Source organism: Crocuta crocuta, unplaced genomic scaffold (genome assembly GCF_008692635.1).
Source record: "Crocuta crocuta isolate KB4526 unplaced genomic scaffold, BGI_CrCroc_1.0 scaffold42, whole genome shotgun sequence".
Classification (NCBI taxonomy): Eukaryota; Metazoa; Chordata; class Mammalia; order Carnivora; family Hyaenidae; genus Crocuta; species Crocuta crocuta.
Genome location: NW_027528744.1, coordinates 819,991 through 844,054, shown reverse-complemented (window position 1 = coordinate 844,054; position 24,064 = coordinate 819,991). Strand labels below are relative to the sequence as shown.

The 24,064-nt window shown below is 35.0% G+C and overlaps 1 protein-coding gene across 11 annotated transcripts in view; it reads right to left on the bottom strand.

Annotated features, from left to right (window-relative positions):
- Positions 1-24,064, bottom strand: part of ARB2A (ARB2 cotranscriptional regulator A) — a 413,025-nt gene that overhangs the window by 354,442 nt on the left and 34,519 nt on the right. For 8 of the 11 annotated variants that reach the window (XM_077755314.1, XM_077755323.1, XM_077755318.1 and 5 more), the window contains exons 2-4: positions 22,640-22,763; positions 10,922-11,023; positions 5,777-5,877 (exon numbers count right to left, since the gene is read on the bottom strand). In XM_077755314.1, coding sequence (XP_077611440.1) covers positions 5,777-5,877; positions 10,922-11,023; positions 22,640-22,745 — 309 coding nt within the window. In that variant the 5' untranslated portion in view covers positions 22,746-22,763. Of the gene's footprint in view, positions 1-5,776; positions 5,878-10,921; positions 11,024-22,639; positions 22,764-24,064 lie in introns of those variants that run through there. The other 3 variants (XM_077755324.1, XM_077755322.1, XM_077755321.1) reach the window with 3 other exon arrangements.

Here is a 24,064-nt window from a genome sequence, read left to right as displayed (position 1 = left end):
AGAGAAGGTTAATAACAACCAACATCACAAAAATACAAAGAATTTTAAGAGAATATTAGGAAAAACTATATGCAAATAAACTGGACAAAGTAGAAGAAATGGATAAATTCCTAGAAGCATATAAATTACCAAAACTAAAACAGGAAGAAAAAGAAAATTTGAACAGACCACAATAACCTACAAAGAAATTTAATCAATAATCAAAAAACTCCCAACAAACAAAAGTGTAAGACCAACTGGCTTCACAGGTGAAAAAAATTATGCCCTTCATTGTTTTCCTGTGATTCTATCCAAAAATAAGGAGCCACGCTCCATAGGACTTCTTAATCACTGTGATTCTCTTATTAAGCACACTGACAATTTATTAAGTCTTAAAGATATAATAAAGATGAATATTAAAGGAAAGACCCAAATTAGGCAAGCAAATCAAATCTCTCTTTCATTAGAATTTCTGCTGGATGATAAATTCTCCACTTAATAGTAATTCAGCAATGACATGAAAGAAATAGTTGGGAAAAATTTTTAAATTACATGCTGAGTTTTCACCATTTTACTTCCTACTTAACATCACAACCTTTCTAGTCTTCCTGATTGAGCCTACCAGAAACATTATTCTTTAGCATTCAACTCCAGTATATAGCATATACTAAAGAATTCTTTAGTATTTTGAAAGTTATACTTTCACATCACTCTCCCACCTCAAACCCAGACAGCATCTTTCTAAATTTAGATAAATTATCCAAACTTATTATAGGCTATATATTTTTATCAAGCTATATGTAGATAGTAAAAAAAAATAGATATTAGCAAAAGCATTTGTTTGACTATAAAAATGTAACTATGTGAATGTAAAAAGTATTCTTTTGTGTAGTTATGGAACTGCATTCTAAAAACAAACTAACATCTCAGTTTATTTTACTTACACAATAAGTTTAATTTACATAGAAATGACAGAGCATTTCAGGAGCAAGTCTTAAAAACAATTTCTGCTGGAATGACTGCTATAATAAACTCCTTAAGAGAGAAATAAACATAAACTAAAATGGCAGTTGAGAAACATACATAGTAGCTTTCCAGTGAAGACAAAACTCAGTATTTAGTAGGAACACACTAAAAAAAAAACAGGAGGGGTTTTGGTTTAGATTGTTGGCTAAAGTCAGAGTTTGTTTCCTTAAAATTTCAATCTTAAATATATCAGAAGTTGTTTAGTAAGGCAGGACACTAGGCAATAAACTCAAATTTACACTATCTTCCATATTCCCCCCTATCCATCAATGAGGAGAAAGGTTTTTAAGTGTTTCTATATTCAGGATATGGTGACATACTTTCTATAGGTTTTCACTTAATGGAACTAAAGATCTTACTGGTAACACAAAATACTAAATTATTTCCAGGATTTAAATGCAAAGGTTTATTTATGTTCTAGGAATTTTAGAAATTATACATGAACTTACATTTTCTGAATTACAGCAACATATCTAGAGTGTGACTATGAAAATCTAAAACTTAGAAATTAAATGGCAATTAGATTAAAGAATTGAAAATACTTTATTTTTACAAATAGGAAAATTATCATTGCATATCATTTTCCTTTACTCTGATATGAAAATATATCTTTATGTTCAAATTCCTAAAATTAAGAAATTTCCTAAAATGCATAGGTCCAGAATTCATACTACTTTATATATTTATCACACTCATTTCCTAATGAACAAATATCATGAGAACAAAGAAAATTTCCCAAATTGCTTAAAGATATGCATAAAAAACACTGTGATACAGGTTAAAGTAGCTTGAGAGAAATAAAGCAAACTCATGCCATTAGTTTATTAACATTATTTTCTTTTTTAAAATTCTATTTTATTATTTTTAATTTAATTTTTAACCTTGCTAAAAGGCATATTCATATTTAAAGTCATCTTAAATCATTCTTGGAGGAAGGCAAGATAGGCAGAAAAAAGAGAATGAGAAAAAAGGAAACTGGGAAGAGAGGAAGAGAGAGAGTAGCAGAGGAGAGAAAAGGCTTCCTAGAAGAGAAGACACTGGAGCCAAAATCTTAAGGCAGGTGGAGGTAGGGGTATCATGAACAAGGGAGAGAGGGCATTTCAAGGAAAGAAAACAATATGAGGTAAAAGTACAAGGTATAAATGAAGGATAGTAAGGTGGTTAAATCTCACTGGAAATCATAGCTCAGAAATAGAAATGAAGAAATACGGACAAAAAGATAGGTCCACCTATGTATTAGTAAATTCCACCCTAATGAACACCAAACAAATTCAACATAGTGAAAAGTGTGTTATCATTCATGTATAACTAAAACTCATATATCTCAATCCTAAAATATAGGAAATGAAAATCAATTAATAACCAACCTTCAACAGTGAGATTAGTAATGAAAACAATATTTCAAACAGGACATGAGAAGCAAGATGGTATGGAACAAAATGCTATAACAACCAGACTTCTCTTCTCCAATCCTTGGATCTTTTGTTGCGACATGTTTTATGCTAGAAAGTTATGTTTACTTTCAATACATATATAGGGAAGTAAATGAGATTGTAGTTGAAGCTCAGGGGTCCACTGATCTAATTTGAGTTAAACTGCTTTACAAAATAAATCATGTGATTTGGTGTGATCATTGGGGCCAACTTGATCATAAACACAAATGTGAATACAGGCACAGGAGGTAAAAAATCTAGATAATGTAGAATACTTTCTCTATACATAGCTATATATAATCATTAAAGTGAAAGTTCAAAATACAGTAAAACCTTAGATTGCATGTAACTTGTTCTGTGAGTGTTCCACAAGATGAACAAACATTTCTAATAAATTTTAACTTGATAAGCAAGGATGTCTTGCAATACAAGTAGTACATAATGACAAATGTCATATGATCACAAATGAGCCAATGGTTCTTCTGTCTCTCTCTTGCCATGGGATTGTGGGTGATCATCTCCCATGCTCAGATACTTGGTCTCAGGTGGTGACATTTGGCAGAAATCAGTGATTTTTCAGAACTTTGGCACTCATGTATTTTTTGTTGCTTCAAAGCACCTATGGATAGTCCTTTGCTTTTCCATACAAGAGTAAGCGTAGAAATGCTTTGCTTTATTCTAGGTCAGGCTGCCTGCGGATATAGACCTTTTCCTCTGCTGCCTCACTGCCAGTTATATAAAATACAGTATGACAAGAGTTTATTAATACTGTGCTGTAGTCAACATCCACACAAGCATATACAATGGCCCCCATTCAGAAAAAGATTCCATTGAGCCAATAAATAGCAGTGATTCCATTAGTGATAGTCAAAGTCGTCCTACACAATAACCCTCCTCCTCTCTCCTATCTCCCTCACACCAGCAACAAAGGCTTTCAAAGGTAAGTGCAGGTTCATTTGTTTATTTTTCTTTATATTTTGTATTTTCTTTGTTATTTTGTATTATATTACAGAACTGTAATCTACTAGGGGAACTCACTTTGATATATAAGTGCTTTGGATTACAAGCATGTTTCCAGAACTAATTATGCTCACAAATGAAGGTTTTACTATGTATTGCAGTAGAACTCAACTTGTGACATACACCTAGGTACTTGTTAAAAATTCTGATTCAATAAACCTGCTGAGGGACCCAGGAGAAGGCATGTACAATGTACACCACACTCTTTCCCCTGTACCCAGAACCCCTTGGTTCTCATGCAGATGGCAGACAGTAAACACAGGGGAAGCACCCTTAAAGCAGTTAGATTATCTAACTGCAGTTATAGGCAAACAACCATTTAAACATTTCTATGGATAGAGATTTGAGAACTACCCATGTCCATTCAGTCAGAGTATTTCTTAAAACTTACATGCTCAACTGTACTGAGATTTGTATAAGTGTACCATCAGGTTGTAATAACAAACTTGCAAACTTGATTGTAAAAAGCAAAAACTGTTTTTTGCTGTATTTTGGTTTTACTGTATTTTGATGATCACAGAGTAAGGTCCACCAAAAATTAAATCTGTGGCCCTCCCTATGTCCAAAAAACATACAGTAGCAGATCCTCAGAGAAAGGAACCACTTGAACATGGGATTATCTCGTAAAACAAAATTGCTAAATTTTGAAAGAGATGATGTTAGAGGATACAGATTAAGTGTGAAAAGGATGCAGATGCCCAAAAGGAAAAAGTCTGTTCACAGAACAGCACCTGTCCAAGTGAACAAATACACATGGCTTATGGAAAAGAGTAATGTAAGCCCCATTTACAAATAAAACAAAGCAAACATCCCCAGTTCTTCTCTCAGGTCATATATTATGGATATTCTATCATCAATATATTATCAGTTTGCAGCATAGAATTAATTCAAGTGGAAATGGGCAGACATCTTATGTTCAGCAAAAATTACTCAGGGCATTAAATATACTTAAGAATTAATGCTGGAGAACTATGTCAAGAACTTTGCAAGACCTGAGATTTTTTCCTGTTTGCAAGATAACAAGTTAGCCTGCTACTGTTTCATGGATACTGCTAAAAGACACTAGACACTCGTGTCAGCAATGAGACTATTATTCAGCATGTAGCAGGCAGCATGAGCTAATCTTCGTCTTCCTTTTGTTCATCAAATCCCAAAAAGGCAATGTGAACAAGCTAAGCACACTGAGCTGAGACTGAGCACACTGTAGAGCTGAGGAACCTCAACATTTACAAAACCCACTCTTATAAGGGGTTGCTAATAAACCTGCCCATTCTTTGCCACTGTTGTGGGAAGGGAGGAGCATTTTCTTGAAGAGCAAAAAAACTGCTCTCTGCCTTCGAGGAAGACACAATCTCAGTCTTCCAAGATGTTTCCTCTACAAAGTCCCTCAAAAAGTTAGTCCATATCAAAGCTGTCAGTGACTTTGCTCAGACACATCTGGAAATTCAAGAGAGTCATGAAGAATTGGTACCCAGGATATATAAGCTAAGCTTCATATATACTTTATGCTACTGTTCAATCAGGTTTTTTAAAAAAAATCAAAACAGGAATATAGAAACATCAGCTTTTCCTTAGAGAATTAAACTAGTGTGTAGTTACTGCACTAAACAAATGTGTACATACACATTTTATTAAAAATACTTGATGTGAATGAGTAAAACCTTTGGTTTTTAAAAAAAATTCACCTGAATAACAAATGACATTTTCAAGGATTCCTAACTGTGGTAGCATGTGAGAAACCTAAATGGTCACAAGGCCTAATCCTTAATCAAGGTAGGTTAGATTCAGTGTATTAGCCAAACAAAGATCAATCTTCTTCACACATAAACACTTTCTTTTTTACCTTTAGTGAGGAATAACTGTGATGATTTGTATACACACACACACACACACACACACAGTAGAACAAAAACAAGATTAATATTATTAACACATCTATCACCTCATATAATTAACATTTTTTTTTTTTAAGGTAAGTATTTAAAAGAACACTTTTTCCACCTGGCAAAGCAGAGATGCCAACCTCTTAAAAACATTTAAAATTAAAAAAATGTGGCCATGAATTTGTTTTCTGATGTAATGATGTAATGTACCAAATATTAAGGTCATAGGAAGCATATGTTTACATGAAAACATAAACTTTGAAACTCATAATATGTTTCAAACATAACCATTAAAATAATCAGACAAAAAATGCAAAACTTTTTTAAAATCATTTTTTTAAAGAAAGACTTCATCAAGTGTTATAGCTTTACAGCCTTTATTCTGACTATTCAAAATTAGGGGAAAAAAAGTTAAAGTTGAATATATCACCATACCTCCCCTAGAGCTTCATATCTTTTCTGGTTCCATCTGTGCAAGTCTTCTCGGTAGTTAAAAACAAATGGTTCCCCAGTTTTTATGTGTCTTAACTGTCCCTCTAGAAGATAAACAAATAGTATTGCTATGACTCAGAGTATAATTATAATAATATGAAAAGTATGACAAATACTGTCTGATAAAAATTTAAAGTAACTTTCACAGAACAGTTTCATTTCTTCATTAGATTTTTTTCTTCCAACATCAACATGATACAAACATCTAAATACCATAAGATAATGGCCCCATGTACTCAATGCTGTGCATTTTGATCTTCATTACTCTAACCTAAATTAACATTTGAGGGCCTATAATGTATAAGGGTCCTTGCTAGCTACAACTGTGAACATGGTCCTGGTTCCTAAGCTTACCTGAGAAGTAAAAGCGTAAATATTAAAAAGACAAGCAACATTTCAGGAAGTTAAACAAGAATTAACTAAATCAACAATCTAAAAACTGCCACAGGCAACTCACTGTAGACAATACAGTCTAAAACACGTTTGGAAAAAAGAAAGACCCCTGTAGGTTAGAACAGGTACAGAGCGATTTCTCAACCAGGCCTTGAAGTGTGGGTAAGATTTCAAATGAAAATTGGAGAAAGGAACCAACACAGCTTTAGAATGTCAAGTCAGACATGCTCAATTCTAGATTTTACTGATAATATTTTTACTAATAATATCAAGCATATAAGCAATCAAGAATCACAGGCAAAGAAAAGCAGGGAGAGGTCTGGGAGAGCCTGGGCATTTCTTCCCAGGTCCTTTCCTCTCACTAGAAGCACTCTCCGGTCCAGAGTAGGAGAGGTCTCTAAGTGAGGCAAAAAGGTTACCTTGTACACTGGTAAGCATTTGGGCTATAAAATACTTCAATTTTATGTGTCAGAGAGTGGTACTGCTTATACGATATTTTTCAGATAAATATACCTATTTCCTCAGATAAATTTGCTATATGTTTGTTTACCATAAGCAATGCCAAACCAGTCATTGTGCTCAAAGCATTCCATAATAAAGACATCAGCTCAGAGCAGACATTAGTCTGTATTCAATAAAAGATTTTAGTATCAGCATGTTTATAAGAAGAAAAGAGCAGGCCACCTGTCTTCTCTCTGTCCCAGGAATATTCCCCTGGTAATGAGGAGAGAAACACACCAGAGCCAATAACTTTAACCTACTCTCTCCTGCCTCTACCCAGCAATTTAAAGTAAACTGTGAAAAATGGACACAAAGTTCAAACAATAATTCATTTTAACAGAAACAAAAATAAGTACTGAGCCAAACTGTGTAACACTGGAGAATATGCTGGGAACTGACAGTAGAAGGCTCAAACTATTGGGCCTGGAGCACTGACACACCAGAAAGAGTTTAGAGCCCAATGAAAGACATGATCATTCAGAGTGTAACTTAGTATTTGATTTTTATTCAATGAGGGCATGAAGAAGTAGATAAAAACCTTGAAAGGAAAGTTAACAGCACTGAAACTAAACCCAGGAAATATACTACTCCAAGTATAACTACTTCACTATTTTTAGGAATAAATTTTACTACATATAAAAATTGACTTTTTTAATACGCAAAATACAGGCTAATCCTTATTTTTAAAGTTCTCTAATACTCTCAACATGAGACACTGCTAGATCACTATAACACTCTTTTTTGATCAGACGATGCCATATAAATTACAAGATGTGTCTATTTTTCTCTATAACAAAGGGAAATTCCTGTTGAAGATACCAATGCAGGCAGGGGCGCCTGGGTAGCCCAGTTGGTTAAGTGTCCAACTTCAGCTCAGGTCATGATCTCTTGGTCCAGTCCATGGGCTTGAGCTCTGGGTCAGGCTCTGTGCTAATAGCTCGGAGCCTGGAGCTTGCTTTGTATTCTAGAGCTCCCTCTCTTTCTGCCCCTCCCTGACTCGTGCTCTGTCTCTGTCTCTCTCTGTCTCAAAACTCAAAAAGAAACATTTAAAAAAATTAAAAAATAAAAATAACTTTAAATAAAGAAAACTACATGAATTGGTAAATTTGTAACTCTGAAAAAAAAAAAGTAAGATACCAATGCAGGTAGATTGAGGGTATCTGTTAATCTGCAATTTTTTTTTTTTTTTAGCAACCTGAAAGGTACCTGACATATAGTAATGTGTAATATTTCTGCAGCTGAAATTTAAAACGTATTTTCTGAGACTGCTATGTGAAAGGCAAGTGACTTATCAAGCCAGTAAGTGACTTTAATAGACCACTTAGAACACTTGTACCTACATCTCAAAGAAAGGTGTTTTGTTTTCATTTAACTCTATTCAATTTTGGATATCATAATTCTCATAAAGTGATAAAGATTCTGCTTCTTTAGGAAAAATGGGCCCTGTCAAAATGGCCAACTATTAGCACTAGTTGGCCTAGTGTTAGGCACTAGTGTTAAAGGTAAAAAGATTAAGAGGCAAAGAGTGTGAGCAGTGTTATCCAGAAAAAAATATCTGGTCACATTTGCAAATACAGCATTTCTCAAAGGTTTGGACTATCCTGCCAGTAAGTGTCAAAGGTCTGATTTAGGACACTTTAGCTTAAGGTCCCCTAAAATCAGTTGTAAAGTTTCACATGTACACCTAAAATATGTGCTATTTGGGAAGTATATCCATATTTTTTTTTAACACATTTGTTATGGAACCTAGGACCCAAAAGACACTACCACTTGCCTAAATGAATTAATAAGTTGAAAGAATTTAGGACACTTCCTGGCATGTATTAAGAGTTCAATAAGTCTCAGATATTACAGAAGACAATATTCAAACTCAAATGGTTTACCACAAGTCCAATTATTTTTCAGTGATACTAAAGTGTGCTTCCTCATACTACTGCACCAGGCTATAGGGAGTCTGGTGAGTGTCAAAGGGAAAAGCCTTCAAGTTCTTCATCAGTAAGGACATTTGAGCTGGGCCTTATACAACTGCAACAACAGGAAAACTGGATAAGTGGGCATTTTAAACACAAGGAGTATCTGAAAAGGGACAGTTATTTCAAAGAACAAGGTATCAATTTGATAAAGGTAATATACAATATCTTCCCCTTTGTTACAAATTGTTTGGCTTAGAATAAAATTTGTTTCCAAATTATTCTTTTATCCAACTAACTACTTTAAAATCCTTTAGTCAGAATTAGAAGCTTTAATCAGGTAATGAAAATTTAATTTCAAAGCTTTCATAAGAATTTTTGTCATTAAAGCTAAAAAAGAAGTCCCCATAGATACTAAGTTAAAATTGCCCTTTTAGGGGTTTAGTATCAAGACCCAGTTTCCTGTTTCCAAATCCTTACCTCTCTTAAAAAATATTCACCATTAACCCAAATTCAAAAGTGAACTGTATCATACTAAAAATAAGAGCCTTAAAAATTCAACCACGTGTGCCTCTTACTGTTAGTCTATATTTATGTAAGACAATGTCCAGGATACTTAAAAAATAAATGGCAGGTGTATGCAAGGTGGCATACACATTCATGGTATATATACACAAAAGGGCACAGGTGCCCTTTGTGTCTGAATGCAAAATATGTGCATCCAAGTGTGTACAAATGTGTAAAAGGATGTATGAGTATAAGAAAAGGAAACATAAAGTGTGTATTTCTTCTGGGGTACTGCACTGGCTCAGTTGGTAGAGCATATGACTCTTGATCTCAGGATTATGAGTTCAAGCTCCATCCTGGGTGTGGGGCCACTTAAAAAACAAAAATAAAGAGAAGTGTATGCTTTTTTTTTTTTTGTCTTTTACTCCCTTTAAGAAATATTCAAGGAAGATGAAACATAGACTTTAATAAAAAATGATGTCCAATAGCCATAAAGCAAAACAGTTCTATGATTTAGCCACAATACCAATATCCCAACTCATCTCTGTTCTGAAAGAATCTAGTAATCATTTTAAAGGAATAGAGGTAATGTTAGTCTCAGTGCTCATTTGGTTCTGTCAATTAAAGTATAAATAAAATTCTAAAAAACCAAAATATTACTACTCACACATATTTTGGCATATAATATCCTTTACTAAAAAGCATGAAAATATCAGAAAAGAAATTAAAATTTCTAATATCACCAGTTTAAAGTGACTTAATTATCTAGCACACAGAGACCATCACTATATATACTGATACCTATAGCTGATACTACAACAGTATCTACTATGACATGATTTTAAAAAATCACCAATTTAGTTCATGTGCGATTTGTTAGCAACAAATAGAAAGCTACAACTCAGATACTACCTAGCTTGTAACAGCAATGTCGTTTAGGTAAAATAGTATGTTATCAATTCAGTGAACCATAATTCTTTATTCCAGAAATATCCCTGTAACTTATGGTATGTTCTCCCAAATCTCACGTGTAAAGTTTATCTTATTCAGAACTTAATTAATAAATTTTAAAACAAGGATATTGCCTGAAAAAATCATGGAAAATTGAGTACTATGCTTTAAAATATTGTCAAAGATAATAATGGCTAGCCATTTCATTTTAGAAATGTGACAAAGTAGCATCTTTCTATATAATTTAATTGGAAATTACAACCAGATGCCAGCAAATTGAATACTCAAGGTTGAAATGTGTAAGTCACATCAAATTTATGTCCATTGGTTTAAGCGATTTGATAATTATTGGAAATTACGATTTGGTTCTTTTGTCTGAGTAAAGAATTTCACCGTNAATAAATGATTGGGACCTCATCAAGATTAAAAGCTTCTGCACAGCCAAGGAAACAACCCAGAAAATTAATAGACAACCAAAAGTCATGATTTCTTAAAAGAAATACATAAAGGGGCGCCTGAGTGGCTCAGTCGGTTAAGTGTCCGACTTCGACTCAGGTCATGATCTCATGGTTGGTGGGTTCGAGCCCTCAGGCTCTGTGCTGACAGCTAGCTCAGGGCCTGGAGCATGTTTCAGATTCTGTGTCTCCCTCTCTCTCTCTGACCCTCCCATTCTCATGTGCTCTCTCTCTCTCTCAGAAATAAAATATTAAAGAAAAAAGAAATACATAAAACACTCTAACTGGCAGATAAAATTAGCAAATAATATCTGTTCTAGAAGTCTATTAGCATGACACATAAATCTTGTATGTACCATACAACCACTTACTTTCATTAAAAGCGTATTCAAATCCTTCCAGGGTATCTGGAAAATCAAGAGGTGGCTCATCTTTTTTCATCAGTTCATCCAAATCAATCCTAGATAATAAATCTAGAAAAGAATATAAAATGTACTTATATTTTCATAGTTAATAACAAAGATTATGTTTTAAATTACTGTAAGTATTCTTTTGTTCTATTAGATTACTTTTTATGTATTACCTTATTAATAATGTTTTTAAAGTTTCTAAGTTCTTAAAGTGCTATATCATGACAATACCAAAAGCACTTTCAAAATCATAATTCCCAAAGCAATCACAATTTTAGATCCTATGTACCCCTATTGTAAATTATTAACTTCTTCCCCTCAAAATATTCAGCTATTAATTTGTACCTTATTAACCTCCATCTATTTAAAAGTTTGGGGTATTAAGATGACTTTTAAATGGTCACTATATCTTACATATAGATGACACTACCATTTATGAATAAAGGACTTATAAATTTAAACAGGGGTAACAGTATATTATGAAATTTTCATAGGAAAAATTGCAATAATTTTAATTACAAAAATAATAATTACAAAAAATTACAAAAATTACAATTAAAATAAAACATGGAACTGGAGAAAATTGGTTAACACAAAGTTTTTATTCTTCACACTATCTGATTTCCATACAATAAAAAAAAATCAAGAAGGTTTTTTTAAACAAACATTTTATCTTGAAACCATTTTAGATTTACTGAAAAGTTGCAAAATAGTGCAGTTAGTGTCTGAATACCCTTTGCCCTGTTTCCCCCATTGTTAACAGCCTATATAATACCAGGGTACATTTGTGAAAATGAAGAAACCAACATCTGCACATTTCTATTAACTAATCCAAGATATTATTCAACAGTTTTTTTTTCATTAATGTCTCTCTTCTATTCCAGAACTCTATCTAGGATATCACACTGCAAGAAGTTGTCATGTCTCCCTAGTCTATTCTGGTCTGTGACAGATTTCAGTCTCGACTTCTTCTCCATGACCTTGACGGTTTTGAGGAATATTGGTCAGGTATTTTGCAGAATTACCCAGTTATTAGACTAAAGTTAGAGTTTTTTGGAAAAAATACCACTTTTGGAAAGAGGTGAACTTCCCCTCCTATCATATCATATCAAGGGGAAAATGAAATCAATGAACATCACTGGGGATGTTAATTTACATAGGTTGGCAAAGGCAGTATCTATAAGTCTTCTCAACTTTGAAGTTACTATTTTTCCCTTTTCATAATTTACTCATTGGAAGTGAGTAAGTCTAGACCACAATCAAGGAGGAAAAGGTGGAATTATGTTTTACATTATGGAGCAAAGAATGTCTACATATATTTGTAATTTTCTTATATGTAATTTTTGTCTCTTTTCCTTCATTTACACATTTATTCAATTTTATTTACATCAGTAGGGATTCATGGATATTTGTTATATACTTTGCGTTACAATCAATATGTCATTTATTTTGTTGTTCAAATTGTTCCAGCATTGGCCACGACCGTAAGCTCTTTCAGCTGGCTACTATAATTCTTTGACAGGCTCTTATCTTTTTGTTTTGTAAGCATTTCCTTACTTTGTGTTACCACAAGATGCTTGCTCTAGCAACCCCTATCCAAACACCACCAGCACTGTTCATGGAGCCAGAGCAAATAATCCTAAAATCTGTACAGACTCAGAAAAGACCCCAAATAGCAAAAGCTATCCTCAAAAAGAAAACCAAAACTGGAGGCATCACAATTTCGTACTTCAAGCTGTATTACAAAGCTGTAATCATCAAGACAGTATGGCACCAGCACAAAAACGGACATGTAGATCAATGGAACAGAAGAGAGAACCTAAAAATGGACCCACAAACATATGGCCAACTAATCTTTGACAAAGCAGGAAAGAATATCGAATGGAATACAGTCTCTTCAGCAAATGGTGTTGGGAAAACTGGACGACATGCAGAATAAACCTGGGACCATTTTCTTAGACTATATACAAAAATAAACTCAAAATGGATGAAAGACCTAAATGTAAGACATTTACTATGCTATCAAAATACCAGAGAAGGAACCAAGTAACAACCTCTTTGACCTTTGCCACGGCGACTTCTTAGTTGACCTGTCTCTGGAGGTAAGGGAAACAAAAGCAAAAATGAACTACTGGGACTTCATCAAGATAAAAGTTTCTGCACAGTGAAGGAAACAATCAGCAAAAGTAAAAGGCTACTGACAGAATGGAAGAAGATATTTGTAAATGACATATCAGATAAAGGGTTAGTATCCAAAATCTATAAAGAACATATCAAACCCAACACCCAAAAACCAAATAATCCAGTGAAGAAATGGGCAAAAGACATGAAAAGACACTTTTCCAAAGAAGACATCCAGGTAGCTAAAATACACATGAAAAAATGCTCAACATCACTCATCACTCATCAAAAACACAATGAGATACTACTTCACACCTGTCAAAATGGCTAAAATGAACAACTCCAGCAACAACAGATGTTGATGAGGATGCAGAAAAGGAGTATCTCTTTTGCACTGCTGGTGGGAATGCAAACTGGTACAACCACTCTGGAAAACAGTATGGAGGTTCCTCAAAAAATTAAAAATAGAACTACCCTAGGACCCAGCAATTGCATTACTAGGTATTTATCCAAAGGATACAGGAGCGCTGTTTCAAAGGGGCACTTGCACCCAAATGTTTATAGCAGCACTATTGACAATAGCCAAAGTATGAAAAGAGCCCAAATGTCCATCGATGGATGAATGGATAAAGAAGATGTGATATATATATATGAAATAGAATATTATTCGGCAACCAAAAAAATTAAAATCTTGCCATTTGCAACAACATGGATGGCACTAGAGTGTATAATACTAAGTGAAATGAGAGAAAGGCAAATATACAATTTCACTCATGTGGAATTTAAGACACAAAACAGCTGAATATAAGGGGTGGGAAGCAAAAATAATATAAACAGAGAGAGGGAGACAAACCATAAGAAACTCTTAAATACACAGAACAAACTGACGGGTGCTGGATGGGTGTTGGGTGGAGAGATGGGCAAGAGACATTAAGGAGGACACTTGTTGGGATGAGCACTGAGTGTTATATGTAAGTGATAAATCACTAAATTCTATTCCTGAAAAAAAAAAAAAGGAAAAAAAAAAAAAGATGTTTGCTCTAGGCTTATCTTTTCACTGCCCCAGCCCTAGAATCAGTCTGTCAACAAGTATTTAATGGTATCTCTTAGGCTCTTAATACGGGATGAGGCAAAAATTCTCACTATTTTTCATCCAGAGTCATATCAAAGCCCAGAAAAACAAAAAGATAAACTTCAAAATTTACTCAGTTCTGAAAAGATGTTTTTTAAGAAAGTTTAGGTATTGAGATTTTTCATTCTAACTCATGTTTCTGAAGGGAAAACAACTCTTGGAATATGTAATAAAGCAAACCATTCCCTTTTCCCACAAAAGAATTATCTCAGAAGTAACACTTTCTGTCCCTTACTTACACAGATAGAACAAATCCAACTGTATGTAACATGAAAATATGTCAAAGAAAAAAGGAGTCTCCAGTCTCTAGTCTCTCTCTGTAGGACATAGAGATAAGCCATCAAACAAATCATTTTTTAGTACTCTTTAAACTGCTGTATCAAATAAACCTTAACTCATAAAAATATACAATCTTCAACATTCAAAAATAATAAAATGTTTGGAAATGTCACAAAATATGTATATTGGGCTAAAAAAGGGATATATGCTGACAAATTTCTGATTCGTTCGTAAAGTTCTGAACACCATGTAATTCTTCGCAAAACAGTAAAATAGAAAAGTTTTTAATACCAAAAATTGGGTTAGAGTAGCTAGAAAATGCTTCTTTCTTTCCAATGAGCTGAGGTTCTGGGACAAAGCTGACTCCTTCATTACAGTCATCTTCTACAGTTCAAACCTTAGAAACTTTTTGATCATACACACCACAGCAATGATCCAATATATAAGTAGACAGATCTATCATGTCTAATAACCATTTTAACTACTGGCTCTGATCATAAAATGCCATCTAACATCTATGTATCAATTTAAAAGTTTCACATACTTTACCTCACTTGATCATCACAACCCTACAAAACAGTAGCATGTATTACCACCTTCACTATCTTTCAGACAAGAAATTGTGTTCAGAGAGGTAAAATGGCTTGTCCAAAATTATACCCTGAGAGTATAGTAGGATTAATAGAATAAATGTATTTTTCAATACCTAACTCAAATGCTCTTTCAAAATGGCACTCTATGTGCCATGCAACCCTAAAATATTTTGTCTCCTCTCTTCATTACCTTATAAAAAATGGAAGTTATAAATACCGAAATATGTTTTCATTTTGCTCAAAATGTTCCTGTGAATGACAAAAGGTAAAGAGGTAATCTTTAAACTTCTCCTCTGTTAACTAGGAAATAAGATATAGATATGTTTTTATTTCAATAGCACTGAGAAGACATGTAGAAAGAAAACATCAGAAATCATGTTTTCTGCTTTTTAAAATAAAAAGACTGGGTTCCAAAGGCATTGGTTTAGACAAAAATCAAGTATAAAAAACATTTCCATTAAGAATCCCTTCAATAACCTTAAAATACAGTACAACTGATCCATATAACTTAAATATGCATCAGATGTAACACAAGTGCTTTTTCTAAAATATGCCTCTGGTGATTAAAATGATTCAGCAACTAGAATTCTAAACTTCAACTAAGCATATGTAGGAATTGGATAAAAATACCACTTGATATCCAGAAAAACTGAAAACACAGACGTAGATATTTGTACACCCATGTTCATAGTAGCATTATTCACAATAGCCAAGAAACAACCCAACTGTCCAAAGACAGAGGAATAGTGTGATGGTTAATTTTATGTGTCAATTTGACTGAGCCATGTCATGCCTAGATATCAGGTTAAACAGTACTCTGAGTGTGTCTGTGAAGGTGTTTCTGGATGAGATTAACATTTGAATTTGGGTGAATATGTATGTGATACTTTAAACACTTTTGGAAAACTAATGAACGTAATAATGAGATTGGCTGGGTGCTCCTAAAGTCACTGAACAAAGTCGTGGAAAAAAAGGGTAAATTCAGGGATCTGAATTCCCAGCTCACGTGTAGCATAAATAACCTGTAATTTTCTAAGTATGTCCTGAAGGTGACCCTTCTCTCTTGTAGCCAAAGGGTAGAGATTGTTAAAACTCAATCACAGACTCTCATCCTACAATCAGGGGAAATAGAGTCCCAGCAGAACTACCAGCCTCACACGTGTCCACTGTTAAAGTGAAGACTCGGACTGGGAAAGAATGGCATCCTGTAAATTGGAATGGTGACATGTGTGAAAAAAACTTGATGAAGCTGGAGACAATGAGCCTCTAAATTGTGATAATTCTTTGCCAATGGAAGAAGCCTTCCCATCCTCAGTAATGGTGGTCTCTCTACCTTACTCTGAGAGAACTAACCTGTGTTGCCTAAGGAAATAGTAATGTCCTCTCCAGTCCCCGCCTAAGGCTGCTGCCAGGCAAGACAAAGCTGATTCTCTTTAAGGCCCACCGCCCAAAGCCCTCTTTGCAACTAGACTTTCAACTACACTCAAATCATAGCAGGCCCCTAAAGGTGAGGTATATAGTGTGACTCATGAGGGGGAGCACAATACCCAACACTCCAAAAGAACTACTTGGATTTTCTAATTTATACAGGAAGATCCAGAGAACATGCGTGGGAATAAATATTAAAGGTATGGGATAATGGTGGAAGGAACAATCAGATCATATTTATTGTTATAGGCTCACTAAGCAGATATTCTGTATGTAACGTAACGTTGAAGCTTGGGGAATTAGGAAAGGCTCTAGGTTTGTATGATTGATTAAATGCCAGACCTGCTTTGGTTTAATGCAGAGGAAAGGATTCAAAGGTTTTGGAAGACAGGAATGTTAGAATGGATTTGTCACTGAAGATGTACTCACCCAGAATGGGAGAGTCCAGAAGACATACCTTTCCCTAGTACAATACAAAATAAATTTGTGAGGAGAACCCTAGCATTCTTAAAGAGCTCTGTAATAACTCTTATTTTATGCCAGACTTTACAGTGAGAATTAAGTCACTAAACTAGGAAACTTGGGATGCTGTTTGGAATCTTCAGTAAGCCCTGGTGAACCACAGTGCAGGCTTTTAGGATTTTGGAGTAAAGCCCTGTCATCTACTGCAGATAACTACTGCCACTGGGCCTTAGTAGAGACTGAATGCTTAACCACAGGCCACCAAGTTACCATGTGACTTTAGCTGCCCACTGTTAAACTGGGCATTATCTGACAGACCACATCCTAAAGTTGGGTGTGTACAACAGCACTCCATCATCAAATGGAAATGATGTATCTGTGATCAGGACTGAGTAGGTCCTGGAGGCAAAAGTTACTTACATGAAGTAGCCCAAATGCAAAAAGTCCCCTTTCCTGCTGCAATGACCTTCTATCTATCGGCATGCACCTAAGGCCTCATGGGGAATTCCTACCACCAGTTGATAGAAGGCAAAACTCAGGTCTGGTTTACAGATGGTTCTGCATGATATTCAGGGACCAACCAAAACCAACCAGAGACTCTTTCTGGGATAACACTGAAGGAAAAGTGGTGAAAGGAAATCTTCCCAGTGGGGAGAACTGACAGCAGTGCACTTGGCTGTTCTGTTTGCCTGGAAAGAGATATGGCACACATGTGATTATATAATGATCCAGGTTGTGGCCACTGGTTTGGCTGGACAATCAAAGACTTGGAAAGAATATAACTGGAAAACTGGTGATGAGGAAATATGGCAATGAGGTATGTGAATAGTCCTCTCTGAATGGACAAAAGATGTGAAAGATACTGATGTCTCAAGTTAATGCTCACTAAAACATTACCTCAAAAGAGGGAAGATTTTAATTATCAAACGAATAACATGACTCTCTCTGTGGACACTTGTCAGTCTCTTTCCCCAGCCACCTCTGTCACTGCCCAATGGGCTTGTGATCAAAGGGACCATGGTGGCAGGGATGGAGGAAGCATGGGCTCATCAATATGAACTTAATATTCACCAAAACCAACTTGGCTATAGCCATTACTGATTGTTCAAACTGCCAGCATCAGAAAACAACACTGAGCCTCCGATATGAGGCCATTCCCAAAAGTAATCAGTAAGCTCCCTGGTGGTAGCGGATTACTTCAGATTACTTCCATCATGAAAGAAAAGCATTTTTTGTTATTACTGGAATAGACACTTTCTCTGAATACAGATTTGTCTTCCCCACATGCAATGCTTCTGCCATATCTATTATTGATAGAGTTATAGAATGCCTTATCCACCACCATGGTATTCCACATAGCACTGCTTCTGATCAAGGAGTTCACTGCACAGAAAAAGAAGTGCAGCAATGGTTCCATGTTCATGAAATTCATTTGTCTTCCCATTTTCCCCACCATCCTGAAACAGGTAGTCTGAAATAATGGCAAAATGGCCTTTTGAAGATTCTTTTACAGTGTGAGCTAGGTGACAGAACTTTGTAGGGCTGAGGCAAGATTCTCCAGAAGGCTGTGTATACTCAGAATCAGTTTCAAAGCCATAATTCACTGGTCTAAAAATAAAGGGGCAAAAATGGGAGCATCACCACTCACTATTTCCCCTGGTGAACAAGGAAAGAATATCCATTTTCTCAGTATTCTTATTCAACATAGAATTAAGGATCCTACCAAGTACAAAAAAGCAAGAAAGGAAATAAAAGGCATATTGATCTAAAAGGGAGGAATGAAACTGTCAAATGTACAAACAATGGGATGACCTAACATAGAAAATCCAAAGGACTCTACATCCAAAACTCCTAGAACCATTAACTGACTTTAGGAAAGCAATTAAGACATATCATCATCAATGTACAAAACTTGATCACATTTCCATAAACTATCAGTAAACACGTGGCAACTGAAATTAAGACTATAACACTGTTTAATCACCATAAAGAATTAATACTTAGGTATAAATCTAGTAACAAATGTTTAAGACTTATAGGCTGAAAATTACAAAATGCTGATAAACGAAATCAAAGATCTAAATAAATCAGAGATATACCATGTCATGGATTCAAACACTCAATAAAGATGTCAATTTTCCCCATACTCATCTATAGGCTTAAATAGAATATTAATAAAAATCTCAGTAATTTTTTTTTTGCAGATATGGATAAATTTACTCTAAAATGTAAATGGAAACACAAACAACCTGGACTAGCTAAAAGCTAAAAATTTTGTAAAAGAATGAAATGGGAAGAATCACTATGCTCAATTTTAAGATGTACTCTACAATACAGTAATCAACAGAGTGTTACCGAAAAGATAGACACAGATCCATGGAACAATCTGTGAAAACCCAAAATGAGGCCACCCGAATATACCCATTTTTGACAAAGATGGACAAAGTAATTCCATGGTAGAAAAACAGTCTTTTTTCAAAAATATGCTGTCACAAATAGAGATTAATAGACAAAACAAACAAATAGACAAAAACCCCATGACTTAGGTTTCATACCTTATATAAAAATTAATGCCAAATGTATCATTAATTTAAATGTAAAATCTAAAATTATAAAATTAATTAGAATATACAGGAGGGGCACCTGGGTGGCTCAGTTGGTTTAGCCTCCGACTTAGGCTCAGGTCATGATCTCACGGTTTGTGGGTTCGAGCCCCACGTCGGGCTCTCTGCTGACAGCTATCTCAGAGCCTGGAGCCTGTTTCAGGTTCTGTGTCTCCCTCTCTCTCTGACCCTCCCCTGTTCACGCTGTCTCTCTCTCTCTCAGAAATAATTAAAAATATATATATATATAAAAAGAATATAAAGGAGAAAATCTTCATGAAATATGGTTAGGTAAAGAATAAGAATATGACACCAAAAACACAATCCATAAAACATAAAACTGGTAGGTAGACTGTTTGAAAGATAAAGTTTTATTCGGTTTGACAATCTGTTCAAAATATACTTTGCTATGCACTGACATTTTGTTTTCTAATATTTACAATTTAACTGCTCCATTAAGTGTTATAAGTTCATGCGTGCTAAACATTCTTATTCCTATAGTACTATTGAATTAAAAGATTCAGAGAAGCTAAGCAGCACAGCTAGTTCATGGTAAGTAGAAAAACCTGAGCTTGAATCCAAACAGTTCCATCTTTAAACCCTACCCATACTCGTTTTACATAATTGTGCTAGCTCTAGAATCCAGAAAACCTATGTAAACTTTTACATACTACTTGAGGAAGTGTAAATTGGAAACACAACTTGGAAGATTCAAATTTTCACATTATGGAGTAAGGTTGAAGATTCACAAAATCCATCTAGGTGGAAAGCCAGCAAGTCTGTTTAGAAGGAAACTTACACACATTCCTTGTCTTTTCTCCTAAATGAACTGTTAGTCTGAGAGTCCCAATCATTCCCAGCAGCATACAAGCATGCAGTAAAACCTTCTACAGAGTTGTCCATAGCTGTCTCCAATTCCTCTCTTCCCATTCTCTACTGAAGCTCTCCAATACAGCTTTCATTTCCATCAGTTCATGAAAATAGCTCTTTATGATGGTCACCAATGACCTCCAAACTGTCAAATCCAAAAGTAAATTCTCTTTCCTAGTATAACATGAATTATAATCATGGCTAAATTAATTACTCCCATTTTCTGCATTTCGCATTCAGGATCTCTCTCTTGCTCCTGGTTCCTAGCCTATCTTATTAGCACTGAGTGTTATGTGGAAACTAATTTGACAATAAACTATTTGTAAAATAAATAAATAAATAAATAAATAAATAAATAAATAAATAAAAGAAATTCATTTTCAGCTTTTTTTGCTAGTTCTTTTTGCTAGTTTGAGTTCTTTTTGCTAGAGATGAGATGCCCTAGGGCTCAATCTACAGATCTCTTTTCTGTCTACACTGACATCTCCAGTGATCTCTACTAGGAACTATGGTTCTTTAAATATTATCTCTATGCTAATGATTCCTAAACCTTTTACCACTAACCCAAATGCTCTCCCAAACTCCATACTCAACTTCTCTACCTTCCTGTTTAAGCAGCACCTCAGTTTAACATTTAATATATCTAAAACCTAACTCTTGCTTTCCACAACCATCACCACAACCTGCCTCTCCCACTTTTCTTAATCTAATACATCTAAGAACTTTTTAGGTCAAGGATCTTCAAATTTATCTTGGTTTCTCCTTTAATATCCCATGTTGATCCAACAGCAAATCATGTCATCTCTTCCTTCAAAATATAACCAGAATCTGTTATCACCCTTTCTGCTACCACTCTAATCCATTACATCATCATCTCTCACATTTGTCAGAAGAAAGTAATGCTCTTAGTTATTTTCCTGAAGGTAAAGGCGAGCTATACCATTCCCTTGACAACATTAGCTCTAAAAGCAGGGAAAAGATGAAGCAAACTGTGAGCAAAGATACTAGCGTGTTACATCCTTATATGCTTTAGGCTTTCAAAAAAAGAGATAAAATAAGGTAGTAGAAGAGAATCTTGAGGTATCTTTATCATCCAGCCTCATAAAGCAGGGTAGGATAGCAGTGAGGAATTCAGAGAAATGGCTGCAGCCAAGATGGTCTGGTACATATTCATTTGGGCCATCACCTACAAAGCACCTTGAAGACCACAAAGACTCTACAATGAACAAGAGATTCATAATCTAGCATAGATGGCATCTCAACATTTAGAAAATCCATAAGGTTTTCTTCCACCATCAAAGAAAGTAACTGTGCGACCATGCACAAGTTACTTAGGTAAGCTGATCTGGGGTAAGTCACTAGACACTTAGAGTGAAATATATAATAATGAAGAAACCTTTCAGTTCAAAAATACACATTTATTTTAGGAGTAAAATTATTTTAGATTGCAGGCTTAAAAAGTCTAGAACTCAAAATTCCCAAATAATGCCTTGGTCAGATTCTTTCTGAAGTGCTGTTAACACGGAAAGCCTCTCAAAAAAATATTCCTAATTTGGGGCGCCTGGCTGTCTAAATAGACTGAGCATCTGATTCTTGATTTCAGCTCAGGTCATCATCCCAGGGTGGTGGAATCAAGCCCAGCATCAGGCTCCATGTTGAGTGTAGAGACTCTTCAAGAGTCTCTCTCCCTCTCCTTCTGCCCCTTTACACCACTTATGAATTCTCTCTCCCTGTAAAAAAAAAAAAAAAAAAAAAAAAAAAAAACTCAAAAATTTTTAAAAACTTTTAAAAATATATTCCCAATTAACGCCAAAAAGATAGAATACTGGAGTATGAGGCAGATCATTATTCTAGCCTAGCATGACATTGTGATCAACAAAAATATTGTAATGGCACTTAGTCTTGACTTAAGAGACCTATAGTGTTAGTTTCACCTTTAAATATATGACTTTGGATAAGAAAAGACTTAAGATTTCTTACAGGTGTAAAAGTACATGATTCTATGATTTATTTACTGAGTACATACTACATCTCAAGTATTGAGACAGTTGTGAGGGATACAAAGAGTTACAAATGGATTAAACACTAATACTCTTATTTGAGAACTGAAAGGAAAGGAAATCACCTAAATATTCCTATACCTTCATTAGGCACAATGAAAGCACCCTAAAAAAGCAAATTAAGCATGTACCTTTCAGTGCTGTAGTCTTTTCTTTTTCATCAGGACCTCCCTGCTGGATTTGTGCCATGCTTATCCAAACTGGCAACAAAATTAAAGAGCTCAAGGAAATAGACATCAATCTTCAGAAGACAGTCTAGAATGAATGAAAGCAATAAATTAAGCTCTACTCAATCCTACCTACTCCATGAGAACTTCATAGATCCTTCCAGTTGGGATTAGTCTCTATTCTGATTTCCCACTGCACTTTGTTGATGCCTATACCACAGTACTTATCATAGCCTGCCTTGCATTATAGTTATTTATGTATTTGTCTGGGTCAGCTAACAGATTACAAGCCCCAGGATAAAGGTATCAACTTTTTGTCATCTTTATATCTCTCTGGTCACCAAACACAATGCCTCATACACACAGATACCTAAAGTTGCTGAATTTAATTTAACTAAACTTATTGTGTAGGTTTAGTTCTCTATCATCTAATGTTGTTTTATTATTATTATTATTTTAGTATCTCCAGGTAGTTTCAAACTCTGTCAATCTACATGAATAAAATGTGTCTAAATTCCTTCAAGAAACATATCATAGTTTGTATGGTGAACAATGTGTTAGACACCAGGAGGCAGTGGTGAGTAAAAGAGACATGGTCATGGCCAGGGTGGGGGCTTAGCTCTCGGGCTACCAAAACAAACTGCCAATTAGCCACTTATAAAACACATAAGACCTAGAATGATAATTATAACACTGTTATAAAAAAGCAGTATTTGTAAGGCTTATCTATTTACATGCAGGAATTAGTCTTATCTGTCAGGGCCCACAAGTTTGCATATAACTTTACCAGCAACTCCCTATTATATACCATCCTATGGCAGAAATTAAAGAGAAATGTTCATGGGGCACCTCGGTTGGCTGGCTCAATTCGCTAAGCATCTGACTGTTCAATTTGGCTCAGGTTATGATCAAATGGTCATGAGATTGAATCCCATGTTGGGCTCCACGGTGGGCATATAGCTTGTGTGAGATTCTCTCTGTCTCTCTCTCCCTCACACTACCCCTTCCCCACTTGCATACTCTCCATCTCTCTCTCTCCTCTCTCTCTCAAAAAAAGAAGGAAATGTTCATAATAAGAAATCCCATGCACTACTCTCTGTTAACAATTCCACAACTATCTACAAGGACTTCTTGCAGTGTTTAATTATTCTATCCTTCTGCCCATCCAATATTTCTTCTCAATATAAGTGGTCTGGTTATTTTTCAATGACCCCAAATTGCCCAGTTTCTAAACAGAAGAATTTGGGGCACTTGGGTGGTTCTATCAGTTAAGCATCCAACTTCGGCTCAGGTCATGATTTCATGACCTTCGGCTTCAGGTTCATGAGTTTGAGCCCCACATCAGGCTTTGTGCTGACAGCTCAAAGCCTTGAGCCTGATTCAGATTCT